The 17,737-nt window shown below is 27.4% G+C and overlaps 1 protein-coding gene across 4 annotated transcripts in view; it reads left to right on the top strand.

Annotated features, from left to right (window-relative positions):
* Positions 1-17,737, top strand: part of LOC126895033 (uncharacterized) — a 50,126-nt gene that overhangs the window by 7,840 nt on the left and 24,549 nt on the right. For 2 of the 4 annotated variants that reach the window (XM_050666489.1, XM_050666490.1), the window contains exons 2-3: positions 3,883-4,155; positions 4,229-4,322. In XM_050666489.1, coding sequence (XP_050522446.1) covers positions 3,883-4,155; positions 4,229-4,322 — 367 coding nt within the window. Of the gene's footprint in view, positions 1-3,882; positions 4,156-4,228; positions 4,323-5,025; positions 5,206-13,075; positions 13,799-17,737 lie in introns of those variants that run through there. The other 2 variants (XM_050666487.1, XM_050666488.1) reach the window with 2 other exon arrangements.

Genomic DNA, 17,737 nt, shown 5'->3' with positions numbered 1-17,737 from the left:
GGACTACAAGGAACTTTCATCAGAAGCAAAAATATACTTTTCTAAATCAAATTTTCGCGTTGTTTTCAAATCTGCAAGTAGACTATTTCTATCACTTCTAATTTTTTATATTATTACTAATTATATATATAAAATAATAATTAAAAGGAAAAAAAATTTGTTTTCAAATTATTACTGATTTGATTTTTAATATGTTAAAAATAATCAGTCCAAATGTTCAATTTTAACCTATTTTTTTGGTTTTTTAAAGTTGATAAAAAATTTTTGATAAAGATTTATGAAAGTTTATAGTTAAAAAAATTGAATATACTACCATAACTTTTAGCTCAATTACAAGTTTAAAATTGACATATAGGCCAGTCAACAAAGGAAAAATTGCGGAAAAAATTTCCAAACAAATTTTGTTTTTTTAAAAGTTGAATTAAAATATGTATAATGACATACTAATAGTCCTTATTGATTGTAATTGAGCTTTTTTATTACAGCCTCGCAAAATTTCAAAAATATGAGCTTTTTTAATTTTCTCAAAAAATATATAACTTAGAAAAAAAAGTTTCGTACAATAGTTGTTTAATAGACAATTATATTTTTTCATTTAAACAAATATTTTTCGAGTTACATTACATTTAATAGGAGTACTAAAATTTATATTACATTTTCTTCATTTTACGGTTACTTTTTATCATGTTATACTTACATTAGACACAATGTTATAAATGCATATGTGTGTATGTGTGAGTTTATTTATTTATTGTATCATTAAAGTGTAGTGTTTATTAATATACAACCGATAGAATAGGAAATTGATTTGACGCTATATTGTTTAAACCCAACTAAACGCTAAATTGTACATTCCGAAACAACAATGATATTATGTCAACTGCCACCGGAATTATTTTTCTTTTTCTTTGCCTTAATCCCAACTACATGGAATCGGCCACCCTTATCTTAAGCTTCCACTTGACACATCAGCTGTCCTCAAATCGCATTCAATAGCTTCCCTCCATCTCTTTTTTGGTTCTTTCTATCTCTTCTTCCTTCAACATTCATTTCTATAACTGTTCTTACAGCTTCCGATTCTTCTCTCCTCATTACATGACTAAACAATCTAAGTCTATTTTCTGTCATCTTATCCACGATTGACGCAACACCTATACTTCCTCTTATATGCTCGTTCCTTATCCTATCTTTTCTAGTCACTTCACTCATCCAACTAAGCATTCTCATCTCTGCTACACGTATTCTCTGCTCTACTTTCTTATCAATCGCCCAACACTATGAACCACACATCATAACTGGCCTCACAATTTCATACTAAAATTAAAAGCTATATTTAGTATTTATTCATATATTATATTTTAAAATCNCTATAATTAGTATTTATTCATATATTATATTTTAAAATCAAAGAACTACTAATCAGGATATAATTAAAGAAATAAGAGTTGATGTTGCTTTTGGAATAATCCACCAATTTCTCTAAATGAAACACTATCTACAGATTTGCATCGAAGGGTTTCTTATGATAGTGATTTTAATCACTGTCAGATATTATCTATACTTGTCCCATCTATGCCTCGTTCACACTGTGGCGCGATCCCACTGTGTTACCGTTTTTTTAAATAATCATTTTGATTTTTAGCAAAACAAAATTCTTTAGTATATTTAAAAAAGTAAAATTATATTAAATACCTTCCTAAAATAATTGCTGAATACGCCTAAGTGGAATACCTCATTAACAAACGTCGACCTTATACACAATAAAATTTACTATATTCTCTTTTTAAAATTTCCTGGTTTTAATAATTTAATTTTTAATATATTTTTCTTCCACTGATTCAGATGTTATATTTTCCCTGCAAAACTCTTATAGTGCCCGTCGTAAACGTGTACTCATACTGGAATCAACGGCATAAAGGCTTATGTGAGGCTCCTTAATATACAAATAAACATAGTGACGATGAAATAATTGCAAGTATTATAATGATATAAAATATTAGGCGATCTAGCGTTTGGACAATTTTGGTGTTGGATACACATAGATCGAATGTGCTGTCAAGAATTTGAGTTGTGATTATTTAAGCTATCGTTGTGTTAAACTGAGTTGTTGTCGGTCTTCTGTCTATGTCTGCATTTTTGCCACCATCTTAGCGTCCCACATAGCAATGAAATATTTCTAGAATATTCCTAGAATATTTATTTTTGATATTAAAATATTTCTAGAATATAACCAGAATATATTGGAATATTCTCACAATGTTTTCAGAATATACTTTGGCAGCGAATATTACATTCTCACAATATTTTAAAGGTATATTTCTAAAATATTATAAAAAATATATTGTGACAATATTTTTAAAATGTTTTATAAATATATTAAAAAAATGCAAAAAATAGATCGCTACGCGGGATTTGAACCCTGTACTCCTAGCGCTTTGGAGTCGTACGTGACCCATTGACCCACAGGTTGCTTCGAAAGAAATAGGATAAAAAAGACTATTTAAGGTAGTTTAAATGGTTATTTGTCTGTTAAGTAATTTTTCTTGTTTAAAAAAATTCAAAGTAAATACAATTTTATATTCAATTTAGATTAGATTCATATAATTTTTTTGAAAATCGGCGATCCCATCACCATGATTTCTCCTTGTAAGTTAGAAACTGACTATTATTGTTGATAATATAGAAATATATTCTAACTATAATAAAAAAACTTTTTAGGATTTTTAGTTTCACAGGACAATAATAAGATATAATTGCGTTGATAAAACTAAAAAAATTTTAACTCGATAGGCCTGCAAATAATAGCAACAAGGGTTTTTTACTGTCCCTAACTTACTTAGCTTAATTGAATTAAGTTAATTAAAATTGATACTAATTAGAGAAAATGGCTGTTTACTTATTAAAGATTTAGGAATATGTATATATAATACATAAGTATTATATAACAAGATACCAATATCATCCAAAGATGTAACTAAAGGGAGAAAAGAGGATGGCTTGTGTCTCTTAAGTTACCTCAGTTGGCCAACAAGATATATATTTATAATATTTAAAAAATTATATTGATAATATATTCAACAAATATTTCAAGTTAAATATTCTATATTTATTTTAATTAATATATTTTCATAATATTTATAAGCAAATATTTAAAAAGATATTTTTTAAGCACATTGTAGAAATATTTTCGGTGTAATATACTGTATTTATTCTCTTTAATATATTATCAAAATATACATAAACAAATATTTAAAAAATTATATTGTGAGCATATTATGAAAATATTTCAATAGAATATATTTTTTATTATGTTTAAGAGATATTGTCACAATATTTTATTCAAAATATTTTAAAAAGTATTTTGTAAGAATATTTTGACAATATTAATATATTAAAATTGCTATGTGGGGTGTTTTAGCTATAACATCTATAGAACTTGCGAGACCATAGTTTTTTATAAAAAGTAAAATATCATCTTTGCGATTGTAGCACCCTATTGCGCTCTCAGTAAATTGCCTTTTGGACTTCTTGTTTTCTGATATAAATCACAGTATCAATCAACAGTTATAGAACACGTTGATCATTAATTGCGTTTGATTTCAATTGATCCATTTAATATTCAGCAATAATATCAGTCGTTACAATTAGCTGATAAGAATAATTCTTGTTCATCTTTATTTTAAGATTTATTATAATAATACATTCACCACTCATTGTATAATGAGTGTCAATGTATAATTCAGTTGTCTATAATTCAATATTAATAATGTCTTACAAGAAAGAGTTCAAACCCTATGTGATATGACGTAAATGTACTGAGTATATATAATACTTTGATCTTCATCTCGATAATTATGTTAAGAATTTTTTTATTATTTGCAGGGAATAACATATTTAACAAGTGTTAAGATGAATAATAAAACAGAAATGGAATGTTATGGAGAGAAATTAAATTTTAAATTTCAATTCAATCCAGTTGATGAAGAATGGAAAAAAAATAAATGTGAAAGCTTGGGACATACGTTTATAACAGATACGCCATTTGTGTTAGCTTATTATCAAAAGTACAGATATCAAGATCTATACAAAGTATTGTCTAACGTAATATGTGGAGACACAAAATTTAGTACATCACTACAAAAAAACATTTGTTTAGTATGTTAAAATACATAATACAAAATATAATTATTACTAATATATTAAATTGTTTTATATATTATAAATCTAGAGCATAAATACAAATGATGACATTAAAAAACTTTTTCGTGATGAAGAATCTTTTAATGAATATTTAAATCATAATATAACATTTATAAATTCAGGTATGTTTCATTGACATTAAAGTATAATTTCTTTATTCTTGAGAACTACTCAATTATCTCTGAAACAAGAACAATATTCAGATTTTAGTCTTGTCATGTTATTAATTGTACATAATTTTTTATTTAAATGAAGTAATATTTAAAACCATCTTTAGTAACTTATAAAAGACACTAATAACAACATCACATTCACTGTATATATTGTAAAATAATTTTTCTATAAAAAATACCGTACGGAACATTTTTAAGCATTTAGTTCAGAAAATATTAATTATTTTATATCTAAAACGAAAAGGTACATAAGGGAAATAATCATTGACAAAAAAATTGTATTAAAAATTAATAGAAAATTAAAAAAAAATTATTTTAAATTTTTTTCCTTAAATAAAATAAATTCTATTTGTATTATTTTTACTTATAGGAAAATTGCGAGTGAATAAATATAATATAATTACTCTTTAAATTTTTCTTTTCCTAATAATAAATTTCATTATAATATTACAAACTGAAGATCTATTATTAAAAAAATTAGGAATTATTGTTAATGTTGTTTATTATTTAAATAATTAATTATAACGTACGTAGACGAGGAGCATATATTATGCAGAGCATGATTCAATAATAAATATTAAGAATAAGACATATTTCGTATTTAAAAAATATATTTATTCTAAACAATATGGAAACATTTGTTTTATATAAGCATTTTTAGATGCTGCTGAAGAATGTCCAATTTGTTTAGAAAAACCTGATTTACTTGTTATATTGAATAAATGCCATCACTGTTTATGTAAAACATGTGCTGATACACTACTAATTAGAAATGAAAATAAATGTCCACTTTGTAGAAAATATTTTAGCTATTACGTAGACAAAGTTGAAGGTATTGTAATAAATAAATTTGAATATAGTTTTTTTAATATTAGATTTAAGGTGGCTAGCTCTGGGTGCAAATCATAAGGGTAGATTTTATAAGAGACAGTAAAATATAAAGCAATGTATGTTATAGATTTGAAGACCTTATTTTTCTAATAATGTAATAAAATTATTATCGGTGTCCTAGTACTTTATTAGTATTATTACAAAAGTATTAAAGCTGAGAAGGTATTAATTTAACAATGATGTGTTTATTTTCTTTTGTGTCTGTCACTATATTTTCTCAGCTTTCACTGGACAGATTTTTCTCAACGACACGTCAAAAGATCAAAAATCGTATCTAGTTGAAGACATTATCCTCAAAAATTGAAAATTTACCATTCTTTCTACGTTAATGGCTGAAATCTCGAAAATTACGATTTTTAAAAGCGGTAAAATTCGACATTTTTTTCATTTTTTTTCTAAAAATTGATTTTACTTATTGAAAAATGAACAAATAAATATAATTATTTAAAACTAAAACTTTAAGTAATTCCCTTTAATTTGATATAATATTTTTGAAAATCTGTCCCTTAACCTCGCCACAAAAGGGGATTCAAAATAACAACTTTTTACAAAACTGAACTTTTTCAACGTAACTTTTGAAAGTGTTCTGGGAATACTGCGTCTTTTAAACATATGTCAAATTTAAGCTTATGTTACGTACTATAAATTAAAAAAAAAAAAATTGTCTCGACCAATTATCTTCTTTATGTAAACGGCTGCCGTAATTAAGAAAACATGCTATTTTTGTGTTAAAATTTTATTTATTTTTAAAAACCTTATAAGGGTTTGCCTTAGTTTTATGGCCACTAATAAAAATAAAATTTACATTAAATATAAATTTTACTTATTATTATTATTTTTCCTCTTCGAAGTTAAGAAAAGCTTTTTTAAATTTTAAAAATTTTTTTCAATTTTACTTTTGAAAATAATCCACGAATAATGCGTCAGTTAAATATATGTTAAAATGAAGCTTATTTTATGTACTAGAAGTTCAAAAAAAAAAAAATTGTACCGACAACTTATTGTCTATATGCAAATGGCAGTCGAAGTATAAGAAAATATAGGAGTTAATTATGCTTTTGGAATAATCCACCGATTTCTTAAAATTAAACACTATCTACAAATTTGTTATAAAGTATTTTTTTATAATGGCGAATTTAACCACTGTCAGATATCATCTATACTTGTCACACTATGCCACAACTATATTATACCACGACCCAACTTTGCTACCGTTTTTTTTAACTTATAGTATTCATCATAACCCTTACTTTGACATATAATTAAAGCTCGGAAAATTTCCAAAACATTATCTAAAGTTAAGTTGGAAAAATTTCAATATATTACTCGTAATTTTAAAGATTTAAAGCCCCTATTTATAAAGTAAAATGATTCGAATTAAAAAAAATTATGTCAAATGAGAGAAATAAACATTATGTATATATGAAAAAAAAATATGAATTGATGTATACATTTTTCAAAACCTTATAGTAATTTAAAATTGAAAAAATTAAGTATGAAATTTGCATGGAAATTACATTTTTTTTAAATACGGCAACTATTTGCACATAGAAGATTATTCAAGACAAATGATTTTTTTTGAACTGTAGTGCCTAACATTAGTATTAAATTAACATATTTTTAAAGGATGTAGTATATCTATAACATTTTTTAAAAGTTTAATTTCTGTGCAGAAATTGATATTTTGAATTCCCTCCAATGGGCAGGTAGAGGATCAGTTTTTCAAATAAATTAAATCAAATAAAAGGAAAACACCTAAGGTTTTTATATAAAAAACAATTATTTTGGTACGTTCAATTTTTAAAAAGTTATGGTAGCTTTAAAAGGAAAAAATGTTAACATTTATTGATTTTGTAAATTGAAATTTTCTCCATTTACAGGCAACGAGGAAAATTTTTTACAATTTTTAAGGGAAATTTCTTCAACTATATACGATTTGTGATATTTTGACTTCAGGTTAAAAAAAACAATCATGTGAAAGCTGAGAAAAAGTAGTAAGAGACACAAAAAAAACACATAATTGTAAAAAAATACCTTCCCATCGAAGTTAAGAAAGCAATCTCCAACTTTATATTGTCTTCATGGGGAAATGGCTACCATATTCAAAAATATGCTAGTTTTGTACAATATACTCTTTTTTATGTTTTTGATTTCGTATTTCTATATAAATGTTATTTGAACTGTGGTTCTATCAACTATATCTTACTCGCAATATTATTTCTAGCTTTTCACAACTGGGTTTTAACATTTTACCAGCATTCACTTACAAATTAAACCTGAACTTTGTTCCCTTTTGCAATGTAATCAGGATGAAGTCCTCGGATATTTTCCTCACTATTTATTGAATTGCTGTTTTCCTGTGGATGGGGGATAAGAATACTTCCATGGCCCCTCTGCCAGTTGTAAGAGGCGACTTATGAGGTTGCGTTAGGTTGACAATTGGCGTAAAAATTTTCGTCAAATAGTATGAGGTGTCCTGAACAAAACATAGGCGAATTGTCCCATTTCGGATGTACGAGGTGACAAAAGGCGAGAGGGAATAAAGTAATTAAAAACGGAGAAGGCCTAAGGAATAAAGTGTTTGATACCAGCTCGACAACTTGTGTGGTAGTTGTTTCACCACCACTCATGTGTACAAGTCTACCCAACGCTTGCAGTGGCAACAGTGTAGGGATATCACCAATTAACTCTAGGCTGGACTTGTGTATAAGGGAGAAAGATAGATACAAAGTAAGAATAGGTTCTTGGGATGTTGGAACATTAACTGGAAGAAGTGGAGAATTAGTAGAAGTATTGAAGAGAAGAATAATTAACATATGTTGTATGCAGGTAACTAAGTGGAAAGGAGAGAAATCAAGGGAACTAGGTGAGGGTTATGAAATTATATACACAGATAAGTCTAGTACAAAGAATGGTATACGGATAATAATGTATGAGGAAATAAAAGTAAAGTAATAGAAGTAGCTAAGAAAAGTAACAGAATTATGGTTGAAAATTCGACCATATTCGAAGAAAAAGTGATGAATGTAAAAAAGAACCTATGCACCACAAGTGGGATGTAATGAAATAAACAAGGAAGTGTTTTGGAGAGATATGGATGATGTATTGCTAGGGATACTTGGCAATGAGGATGCGGTGATAGGTGAAGATATGACTTGACATGTTGGTAATGAAAGTAGAGGATATGAAAGAGTACATGTAGAGTATGATTTTAGTAGGGAAAATGAGGCTTTAGAAAGAATCCTGGATTTTGCAGTATCGTATGATCTTACTGTGGTTAATACTTATTTTAGACAGAGGGAAGAGCGTTATATAACTTATAAGAGTGGGAGGAATAGATCACAGGGTGATTATTTTATGCGGAAGAGAGATAGTGTAAAACGAGTATAAGATTGTAAAGTTATACCAGGCGAGAGTGTAACTATACAACATAGCCTGATGGCAATGGAGTCGTGGTATACTGGAAAGAGAATAAATAAAAATAGTAGAAACACGGGGGGAAAATCGAAGATCCAATGGTGGAAATTGAAAGCAGATAATGAAAAAGAGTTCGTAAAAACAGTAGAAGAGAGAACTGTGTGGAATGTTGAGGGAGACATAAATAATGTGTGGAATAGATTTGCTAGTTGTGTAATGAATACTGCAAATGAAATTGTTGGTGAGAGCAAGAATAGAATGCCAGGTAATAAGGAAACCTGGTGGTGGGATGAGGATGTTCAAAAAATCATAGAATGTAAGAAAAAGCAATTCAAAGTACGACAGAAAAGCAAAAGGAGAGAAGATTGCATGGAGTATAAACGCTTGTGCAAAGAAATAAGTGTGCAGTAAGTAAGGAAAAGTTTAAGAAGTATGATGAGTTAAGTATGAGAAGAAAGAGAGAAAAGGTCTAAATATTATCATTATATAAGGTGTATAAAGAGTGTTGATAATTATCAAAAATCCTCAATTAATTAATGATGATAATTTAAAATATATTACTCAAAAATCGAATGCTAAATCTGGAAATGCATTTAAAAATTTTTTTCAGTTTATATCGTTTTTAATGAGACTTTTAATAATCTTCATTGTGTAAATTATACAGGCACTCAAAATAGTCCTACAGAACTTAATAAAAACTTGAAAAGTAATAAAATAAAAATTTTCATCACGAAAAAGAAATATTCTGTTGTAATTATCTTTCAAATTTGTTAGAATTTTTGTAAAAATATAATTTACATACGTCAGCATTTTTAAACTTATACTTGGCGTACAAATATATTTTAACCCTTCCCTGCACTCAACTAAACTGTGAACGAAGATTTTATAAATTAAAAATAATAAAAAACAGATTGAAAAATACAAATGAGGACTATTTATTAGAATCTTTAATGTTCATAAGTTTAGAACCAAATATGAACATTGTGTATTTTACTTATTTTTTTAAATAATTTAATTTTGATAGTATTTTTAATTAAAATATATAAAAAGGTTTTAATTATTTCTATATATTTGTTTCAATATACTTTTTTTGAACTTTATGAAGAAAATTGCCTCTTTAAATTCATAATTTAAAATACAAGGCCGAACCTCCGTTGTTTCATTCCTCTCCTGTTTATATAGATGTAAGTTATATTATTTAACTATTTAGTTATATAAATCTATAGACTTGCAAAATTAAGAGAGAAAAGGTCTAAAGATTATTATTATACAGGGTGATTTTTTTATCATAACCCACTCAATTACTTGCAGAATAATAATAATTTAAACATTTTTTTTTTTTTATTATCTTTAGTTACACATTATTCTTGAATTTTTAACTATGTAATACTTTTTAAGTTCATCCCTTATGCCTTGGAGAGGGGTCAACTTTGTTTGTCAACATTTAATAAAATGTTTGNAACTTTGTTTTTTTAAATGGTAACACATATTTTTAATTTAATAAAATGTTTGAGTTTTTAATTTAATAGTAAATGGCATTTGAATTTTTAATATAACTTTATTAGCTTATTAGATATAAACATTTAAAGTTTCAAAATTTTGAGTTAATATACATGTATAATACACATGGGATTGTAAATACAGGTACCTAATTGGATTTTTATGACATTGCTGTCTCATTCACGGATTGTTTATTATCAATTATGATTATCAATAGATATACTTTCTGTATTGTCAGTTAGTGTATTTATAAACTCATAACAATGTGCCTTACTACAATTGATAATAACAATGCTGTGTATCTGCTAATATCGATGTTATAAGAAACCAATTAGCTACCTTTATTTGTAATCCCTTGTGTATTATACCTGTATATTAATTCAAAAATTTGAAACTTTAAATGATTATATCTAATAAACGAATTAAGTTATATTAAAAATTCAATTGCCATTTACTATTAAATTAAAAATAGGTGTTACCATTTAAAAAAACAAAGTTGACCCCCTTCCAAGGCATAAGGGATGAACTTAAAAAGTATTACATAATTAACAATTCAAGAATAATGTGTAACTAAAGATAATGAAAAAAAAAATGTTTAAATTATTATTATTCTGCAAGTAATTCAGTGGGTTATGTTAAAAAAATCACCCTGTATAAGGTGTATAAAAAGTGTTGATTGAAAGTGATGAAAAAAAGGTGGAAAGAAAAAAAAGGAGGAATGTGGAAATAGTAGAGGCATAAAGATTATGAGTCAAAGTATGGAAATTCGGGAAAAGGTAATAGATAAAAGAATAAGAAATGAGACATCGGTATCTAAAAACCAGTTTGGATTTATACCTGGTAAGTCAATAATAGAGCCAGTATTTTGAGTGAGGCAACAAATAGAAAAGTTTAGGGACAAGAAAAAAAAGCTGTGTATGGTATTTATAGATTTGGAGAAAGCGTATGATAGAGTACGAGAGAGGTTTTTAAGTGGGCATTAATGAGAAAAGGAGTCCCGAAAAGGTACATTAATATAATTGAAGATATTTATGATGGCACTTGTACCAGGGTCAAAGCGTAGGAGGAGTATCAGAAGGTTTTCGGGTAAGAGTAGGAGTGCACCAAGGTTCTGCTTTTAGCCCATTACTTATTTTCTATAGTGATGGATGAAATTACTATAGAAATACAAAGAGAGGTGCCATGGTGAATGTTGTTTGCCAACATTATAGTGTTAATATGAGAAAATAGGGAGGAAATTAATCAAAAGATAGAGGTGTGAAGATCAGCTCATGAAGTAAAGGGTTTTAAAAATAAGTAGAAGTAAGACAAAGTATATAGAGTACGAGTTTGACAAAGGAGAACACGAGGTAGATGAAAATAGGATGTAAGTGACCATAGGCGAGGACGTAATTGGAGAAGTGGAGAGCTTTAAGTATTTAGGGTCAGTTGTGCAAAAGAGTGGTGGTATTGACGAGGATATAAGACACAGAATTAAGTGCGGGTGGTTGAAGTGGAGAGAAGTGACTGGCGTCTTATGCGATAAAAGAATTCCAATGAGGCTTAAAGGTAAATTCTACAAGACTGTAGTGATATATTATTTATTACTTTGTAATATTTTTTAACCAAGACTTAAAATATGTTTTATGCATATATAAAATAATTTGTAATTTTGAACATTTTATAGCAAATATATTTGATATAATCCAATTGAACTTTTGGCATAATAATTTTATTTGAATTGAATTTGTTATAATTTGACTAAATTGAATAAACAAAAAAAATTATCATCCATACTATTCAATCAGTTCTTTATTCCTTTGTCCCTAGTGTTAAGGTATAAAAATAATAAATAGTTCATTAATACAATTTTAATACATGAGTTTTGACATTTACATTTCAATTACACTATGCTAAAGTCTGATAGAACCTCGGTTAGTGGTGAAATCAACTTTGTTGAATTTATGTGTCTTCATTGGTGAAAACCTGAAGCCAGTGAACGACACAACATTACTAAATCTAAGAAACTATATTGTTGCTTGGATATATTATTAAAAAAACAAACCCAGCACAGTGAGGTGGCGGCACAGTGGAGTCGTGGCATAGTTGGATCCAGTATAGATGATATCTGACAGTGATTAAAATCACTATCATAAAAAACGCTTCGATGCAAATCTGTAGATAGTGTTTAATTAAAAAAAAAAATTTGTTAAAATAGCATATTTTTGAATATGGTAGCCATTTGCGCATAGAAGATAGGTCGTCGGGACAAATTTTTTTTTTTCATTTTATATTACATAAAATAAGCTTTGATTTGATATATGTTTAAAGGGCGCAGTATTTCCGAAACATTTTCAAAAATTAAGTTGAAAAAATTAATTTTTGTAAAAAAGTTGCTATTTTAAATCCCCCCCCCAATGAGCAGGTTAAGTGATAGATTTTAAAAAAATGATATCAAATGAAAGGTAAATATCTAAAGTTTTAGTATTAAAAAAAAATTATGTAGATTTGTTGATTTTTCTAAAAGTTATGCAAGTTTTAAGAAAAAAAAGTGAAAAAATTTCGAAAATTAACGATTTTTAAATTTGTAATTTTTTTNATGGAAGTTTTAAGAAAAAAAAGTGAAAAAATTTCGAAAATTAGCGATTTTTAAATTTGTAATTTTTTTGGATATTTCCCCCATTTGCGGGGAACGAGGGAATTTTTTTCAATTTTTAAGGGTAATGTCTTCAACTAGATACGATTTGTGATCTTTTGACGTATTGTTGAAAGATGTTGGTTCGGTGAAAGCTGAGAAAAAGTACAGACAAAAAATAAACACATAATGGTAAAATTAATACCTTCTCCGCTTCGCATTGAATCTAAAAAAATTTAAAGAAAATTACAGAAGTATTAAGTGCTTATATATATTTTAGGTAATGTAATTAGTTCGTGTAGTCTGGTAGAATATTTTGCTGCAGCATATTATCTGGATGTGTGCATATTTTATTATTATAATGAAAATGAATGGATGTTTTTTGACAAAAACGGGCTCAATTACTCTGAAGAAGATATGGATGGCAAAAAGTGCATTTATCTCTTCCAAAATAATTATACGAGAACTATTGGAATTGTCTTTGAAACAGAACAGCTATCTAATTTTAGATAATATACATATTAATGTAGTATAATTATTAACACATGTACTAAATATCACATATATATGAATAAAGCCAAAAATCATCTAAGGAATGTTTCCCTTTTAGGGTAATAAAAATAACTATTTATCAACACATGTTTCAAACCAGTCCCCTACAATTCATTAACTACGCCCACGGCAGGGTTTCTATCACAATTAACCAATCACAAATAATGATCTAACATCTTAGGAATTTCAATAGAGATCGCTGGCTTACATCATCCGGCGTATAAAAAGCTATTTTTCTCGTAAAAAGGGACGCTTTTTGCTGCTCCTGCTCTCATCTCTTCTTCTGGGACCTCTGACGACTTCGGACAACCTCTCTTCTAAATATTCTCTTACATGGAATCTGCGTTAGTATAAGTAAATATTTTATCCCTGTGACTTAGTTTTTTTTATGTATCATCCTAAGTGGTGAACATTGTCTTAGATGATTTATTAATATTTTACACAGGAACAAGTTTTTATTTATTTTATTATCACCTAATATTCTCACGACAAATAGACATTATATCTACTTATATATAAAGGTTTTAAATATTATTATGCCCTTCATTTCTGGACAGCCTCAAATGTGCCGAAAAGAGTGAAGAAGCGTAATTTTATTTATACAGGCATAATAGCCTTATGCATTATCGTATATTCATAATAAAGCTTATTGTGCCCTACATTTATGAACAGCCTTAAATGTGCCGAACTAAATGAAGAAGCATAATTTGTGATTAGAATTAACTAGTTTTAGTAGTAGTACTTTATGCCTGTGTACCCGCCAGCCTTAATGGACTATGCCAATTACCTTTCGGTAACGTGTAGGCAGTTGAGGTACAGAGTAGTACTAACCTTATAAAAAGAGTATTTTTGAAGTGCGCTATATCCGTCGACAAGCCAGTTCTAGAGCTAGTAGTCCGGGTAGAGTTCATCATAAAATATATAGTCCGTAAGATAGGAAACTACATCTTGGAAATATTCTCTGCGTGTGTACCCGCCAGCCATAAAGGACTATGCCAATTACCTTTCGGTAACGTGTAGGCAGTTGACGTAAAGGATAGTAAAAGATGTATTGAAATAATATTTAAAATATATTAGCGAGGTAACTGTGTCCGCGCCAGCCAAGGCTTTACGCTGAGAAACGCTGGGCCACCACAGTCTTGTTAATTATATTTTGAATATAGATAGACATATTCTTATAATTATATTTTGACTAGTTCAGAGTAAATTTTAAGAATATCGATATCGACTGTAGGGAATTCATCGCAAATATTATTAGTAAAAACATAGTATAATATAATAGGAATTTAAAGAAAATAAATAAAAAAAGGGGTAACAAGTTATAATAGACGCAGGTCCCATTATAGAGAATCCTTTTTCTAAGTCTTATATACACAAAGATACTGATTTATCGAAATAAACGCAAAAAGTATAAACGACAGTTAACACTGAAAGAAGAAATCACCATAAAACCAACTCAATCAATTACTAAAGGAAATAAAGGTAAGTGCGAATATTTATTTGCATGTCTTACTTCTAAAAAAATCACGTAATAAACAAAAATAGGAATAAATGAGGTAGGGATATTTTATTATTTAATAAATAAATATAGTTAGACCCCGAGATACGATTTCATTAATACCAGCTTTACCCCCTTAACCTTCTCTTTTTTTTTTGTTTATTACAAATGGCGCCCAACTAACAGCTCTCATCCACGCAAAAAATTGTAAAATTAATATTTCTCCAATTATAAAATATAACGTAATTTTTCAAAAAAAAAAATTTTTCTTATAAAAATCAAAAAAAAAAAATTATTACACATCTATCATTTACAAATTATCAATCATTAATTAAAATATAATAACTAATATTAATGAACAATCCGACTAGAAAAGAATTCATAATTGTTGTTAAATTTATATACAAAGAATTAATTAATAATTATCGTAATAACACTATTCGGTGTAAATATCATTTACTTACTATAATTACGGATATTCTTTGGGAAGTCACCTTACATTTAAACATCGATATTCAAAAAACACAATTAATACAAAAATTTCTTTTCATATTTATTAATACCAATAATTCTTTTCCTATTACGGAAACTACACTACTACTAAAAGTATCTTTAGTATTAAATTACTTATATGAAAATAATATAAATACTATACTTGCCGTCGTCCCTAATTTTGAACGTCTTGAACAAAACACAATTTTACACACACAAGTTTAATATCAATATATTTATTTCATAAAAATTAAATTAAGCAAAAAAATCTATTCTGATAAATACCTACATCACACATGAATTATCCCACGAAAACTGAATTTATAAACATTACTAAAGAATTACTTAATAATATAATAATTAATTTTTCTAACAAAAAAATTACCAACAAATATAATTTATATAATATAATCATAGACTCACTCTGGGAAACCTCTCTTCGTATGAGAATTGATTTTAATAAATTCAGAAATTCACTAGTACTTACACAGAATCTAACTACTATCCAATAGCTGAATCAGCAATCATTCTTAAAATAACAATCGCGTTAAAATTTATTTACGAACATACGATTGAACAAATTTATGATAAAATTCCAAATTTATATCCTCAAGATAACATACAATTATCAAATTCTACAATTAATTAAATTAGCATACTTAAATAATCATTTATGTGTCCATCAACTATTGACATATCTAGAGCGACTATTAGATATATGATCAAAATATTATTAAAAGAATATCCTAAAGAATTTAAAATAGAACATAGAACTATTTTAAACCAAATACTAGCTGAGTTAGTGTGGAAAGCCACTGTAGAAGCTTCTCAATATTCACCTAACAAAGTATACGGTTTATTAGTATTTTTCGAATCAAAATTAGTAAGAGGTATTCTATACCCAGAAACTGTTACAGAATTAGCATTAGAACTAGTGCGAATTCTAGAACAAACTTATCTTTAAATTTCTTTTAAATGAATTTAAACTCCGCTACTACAATACCCGACATTTCACAAATTAGGGATTTAATTAAAGAAGTAATAAAAATATTTATAACAGAAGTAGAATATACTATTCAATTAAATTCCGTAAACGATTATAAGTCAATTATAAAAGTCAATAGTAACAAAGCTTTTAAAAATATTTATTTTAAGGATAAAAATTTAATTCAACATACAACTAATCACATTCTCAATAAGACCATTAGAGGTTATTTATTTCCACAAACAGGAATCAAAATAATAATAGAACTAATACAAATTTTAGAACTTTCATACACTGAACCCTTTCATATATTACCAAACTCTCATTCTTAATATCACTGATGGAAATATATTTTAGTGACGAATCAAGTAGTAATTATAATAACGAATCGAATAGCAATTCAAGTAACGAGTCAATTGCTACTATAATAGACGAACATCTATATTCACTTGATAACGCCCCTAATAAAGCAGAATTCATTAAAAGAATCTCCTTAAATACAGCTAGGGAGGAATTACAGAATAGAAATTTGTTAAGTACAGGCACACTGCCTGAATTAAAAGATAGACTTCTTCGTTCTTTAGACGGTTATACAACTATATACGATCATATTAATACCGAAAAACTCAAAATGACCGAAAGAATACCCTTTTGTAAGCCTGATAAATTTTCTGGTGCTGTGCATGAGAGTATACACGCATTTTTAACAAAATACAATAGAGCTAGTGCAATTAATGGATGGTCAGATAATCAGAAAAAATCATTTTTAGCCATTTATCTAACTGATACCGCGCTCTTATTTTTCGATAATTTTGAACTAGACTTTCCTAAAGCTGACTGGCAATCTACTGAACAAGCACTTCGATTAGAATTCGAACCCACAGCACAAACGCATATGTTACGCACAATGCTTGAAAAACGTAAAATGTTACCTGACGAATCTGTTAGTTCTTATATTAATGAGGCAGAATCACTCTGTAAAAAAATTGATCCTAAAATGTCCCAGTCAGAATTAGTACACACTATCATGAAAGGTTTACAACCAAATATAGCTAGATATGTAGGAATATTAGATAATAATACATTAGCTGATCTAAAAAGAAATATAAGAAAATATGAATCAATTGAATTCATGATAGGAGGGAATAGAGTCCAATCTCATGATGAAATCAAACACAAAATAGCTATGGAAAATTTATTTAACATAAATGACAATAATAATCAAAATCGCTTAAATGCCCTATCTGATCAAATATTAAAAATTGAACAAATATTAACAAATAATAAAATTTTTAATAATCAAAATTCAAATTCAAATTACAGACCTAATAATTTTAAGCAATACTCGGATAATAGACAAAATTCTTACAATAATTTCAATTATAATAACAATCGTAACATCAGAGAATACAATA

Source organism: Daktulosphaira vitifoliae, unplaced genomic scaffold (assembly GCF_025091365.1).
Source record: "Daktulosphaira vitifoliae isolate Bord-2020 unplaced genomic scaffold, ASM2509136v1 Scaffold_1, whole genome shotgun sequence".
Classification (NCBI taxonomy): domain Eukaryota; kingdom Metazoa; phylum Arthropoda; class Insecta; order Hemiptera; family Phylloxeridae; genus Daktulosphaira; species Daktulosphaira vitifoliae.
This window is presented reverse-complemented; position numbering and strand designations above follow the sequence as displayed.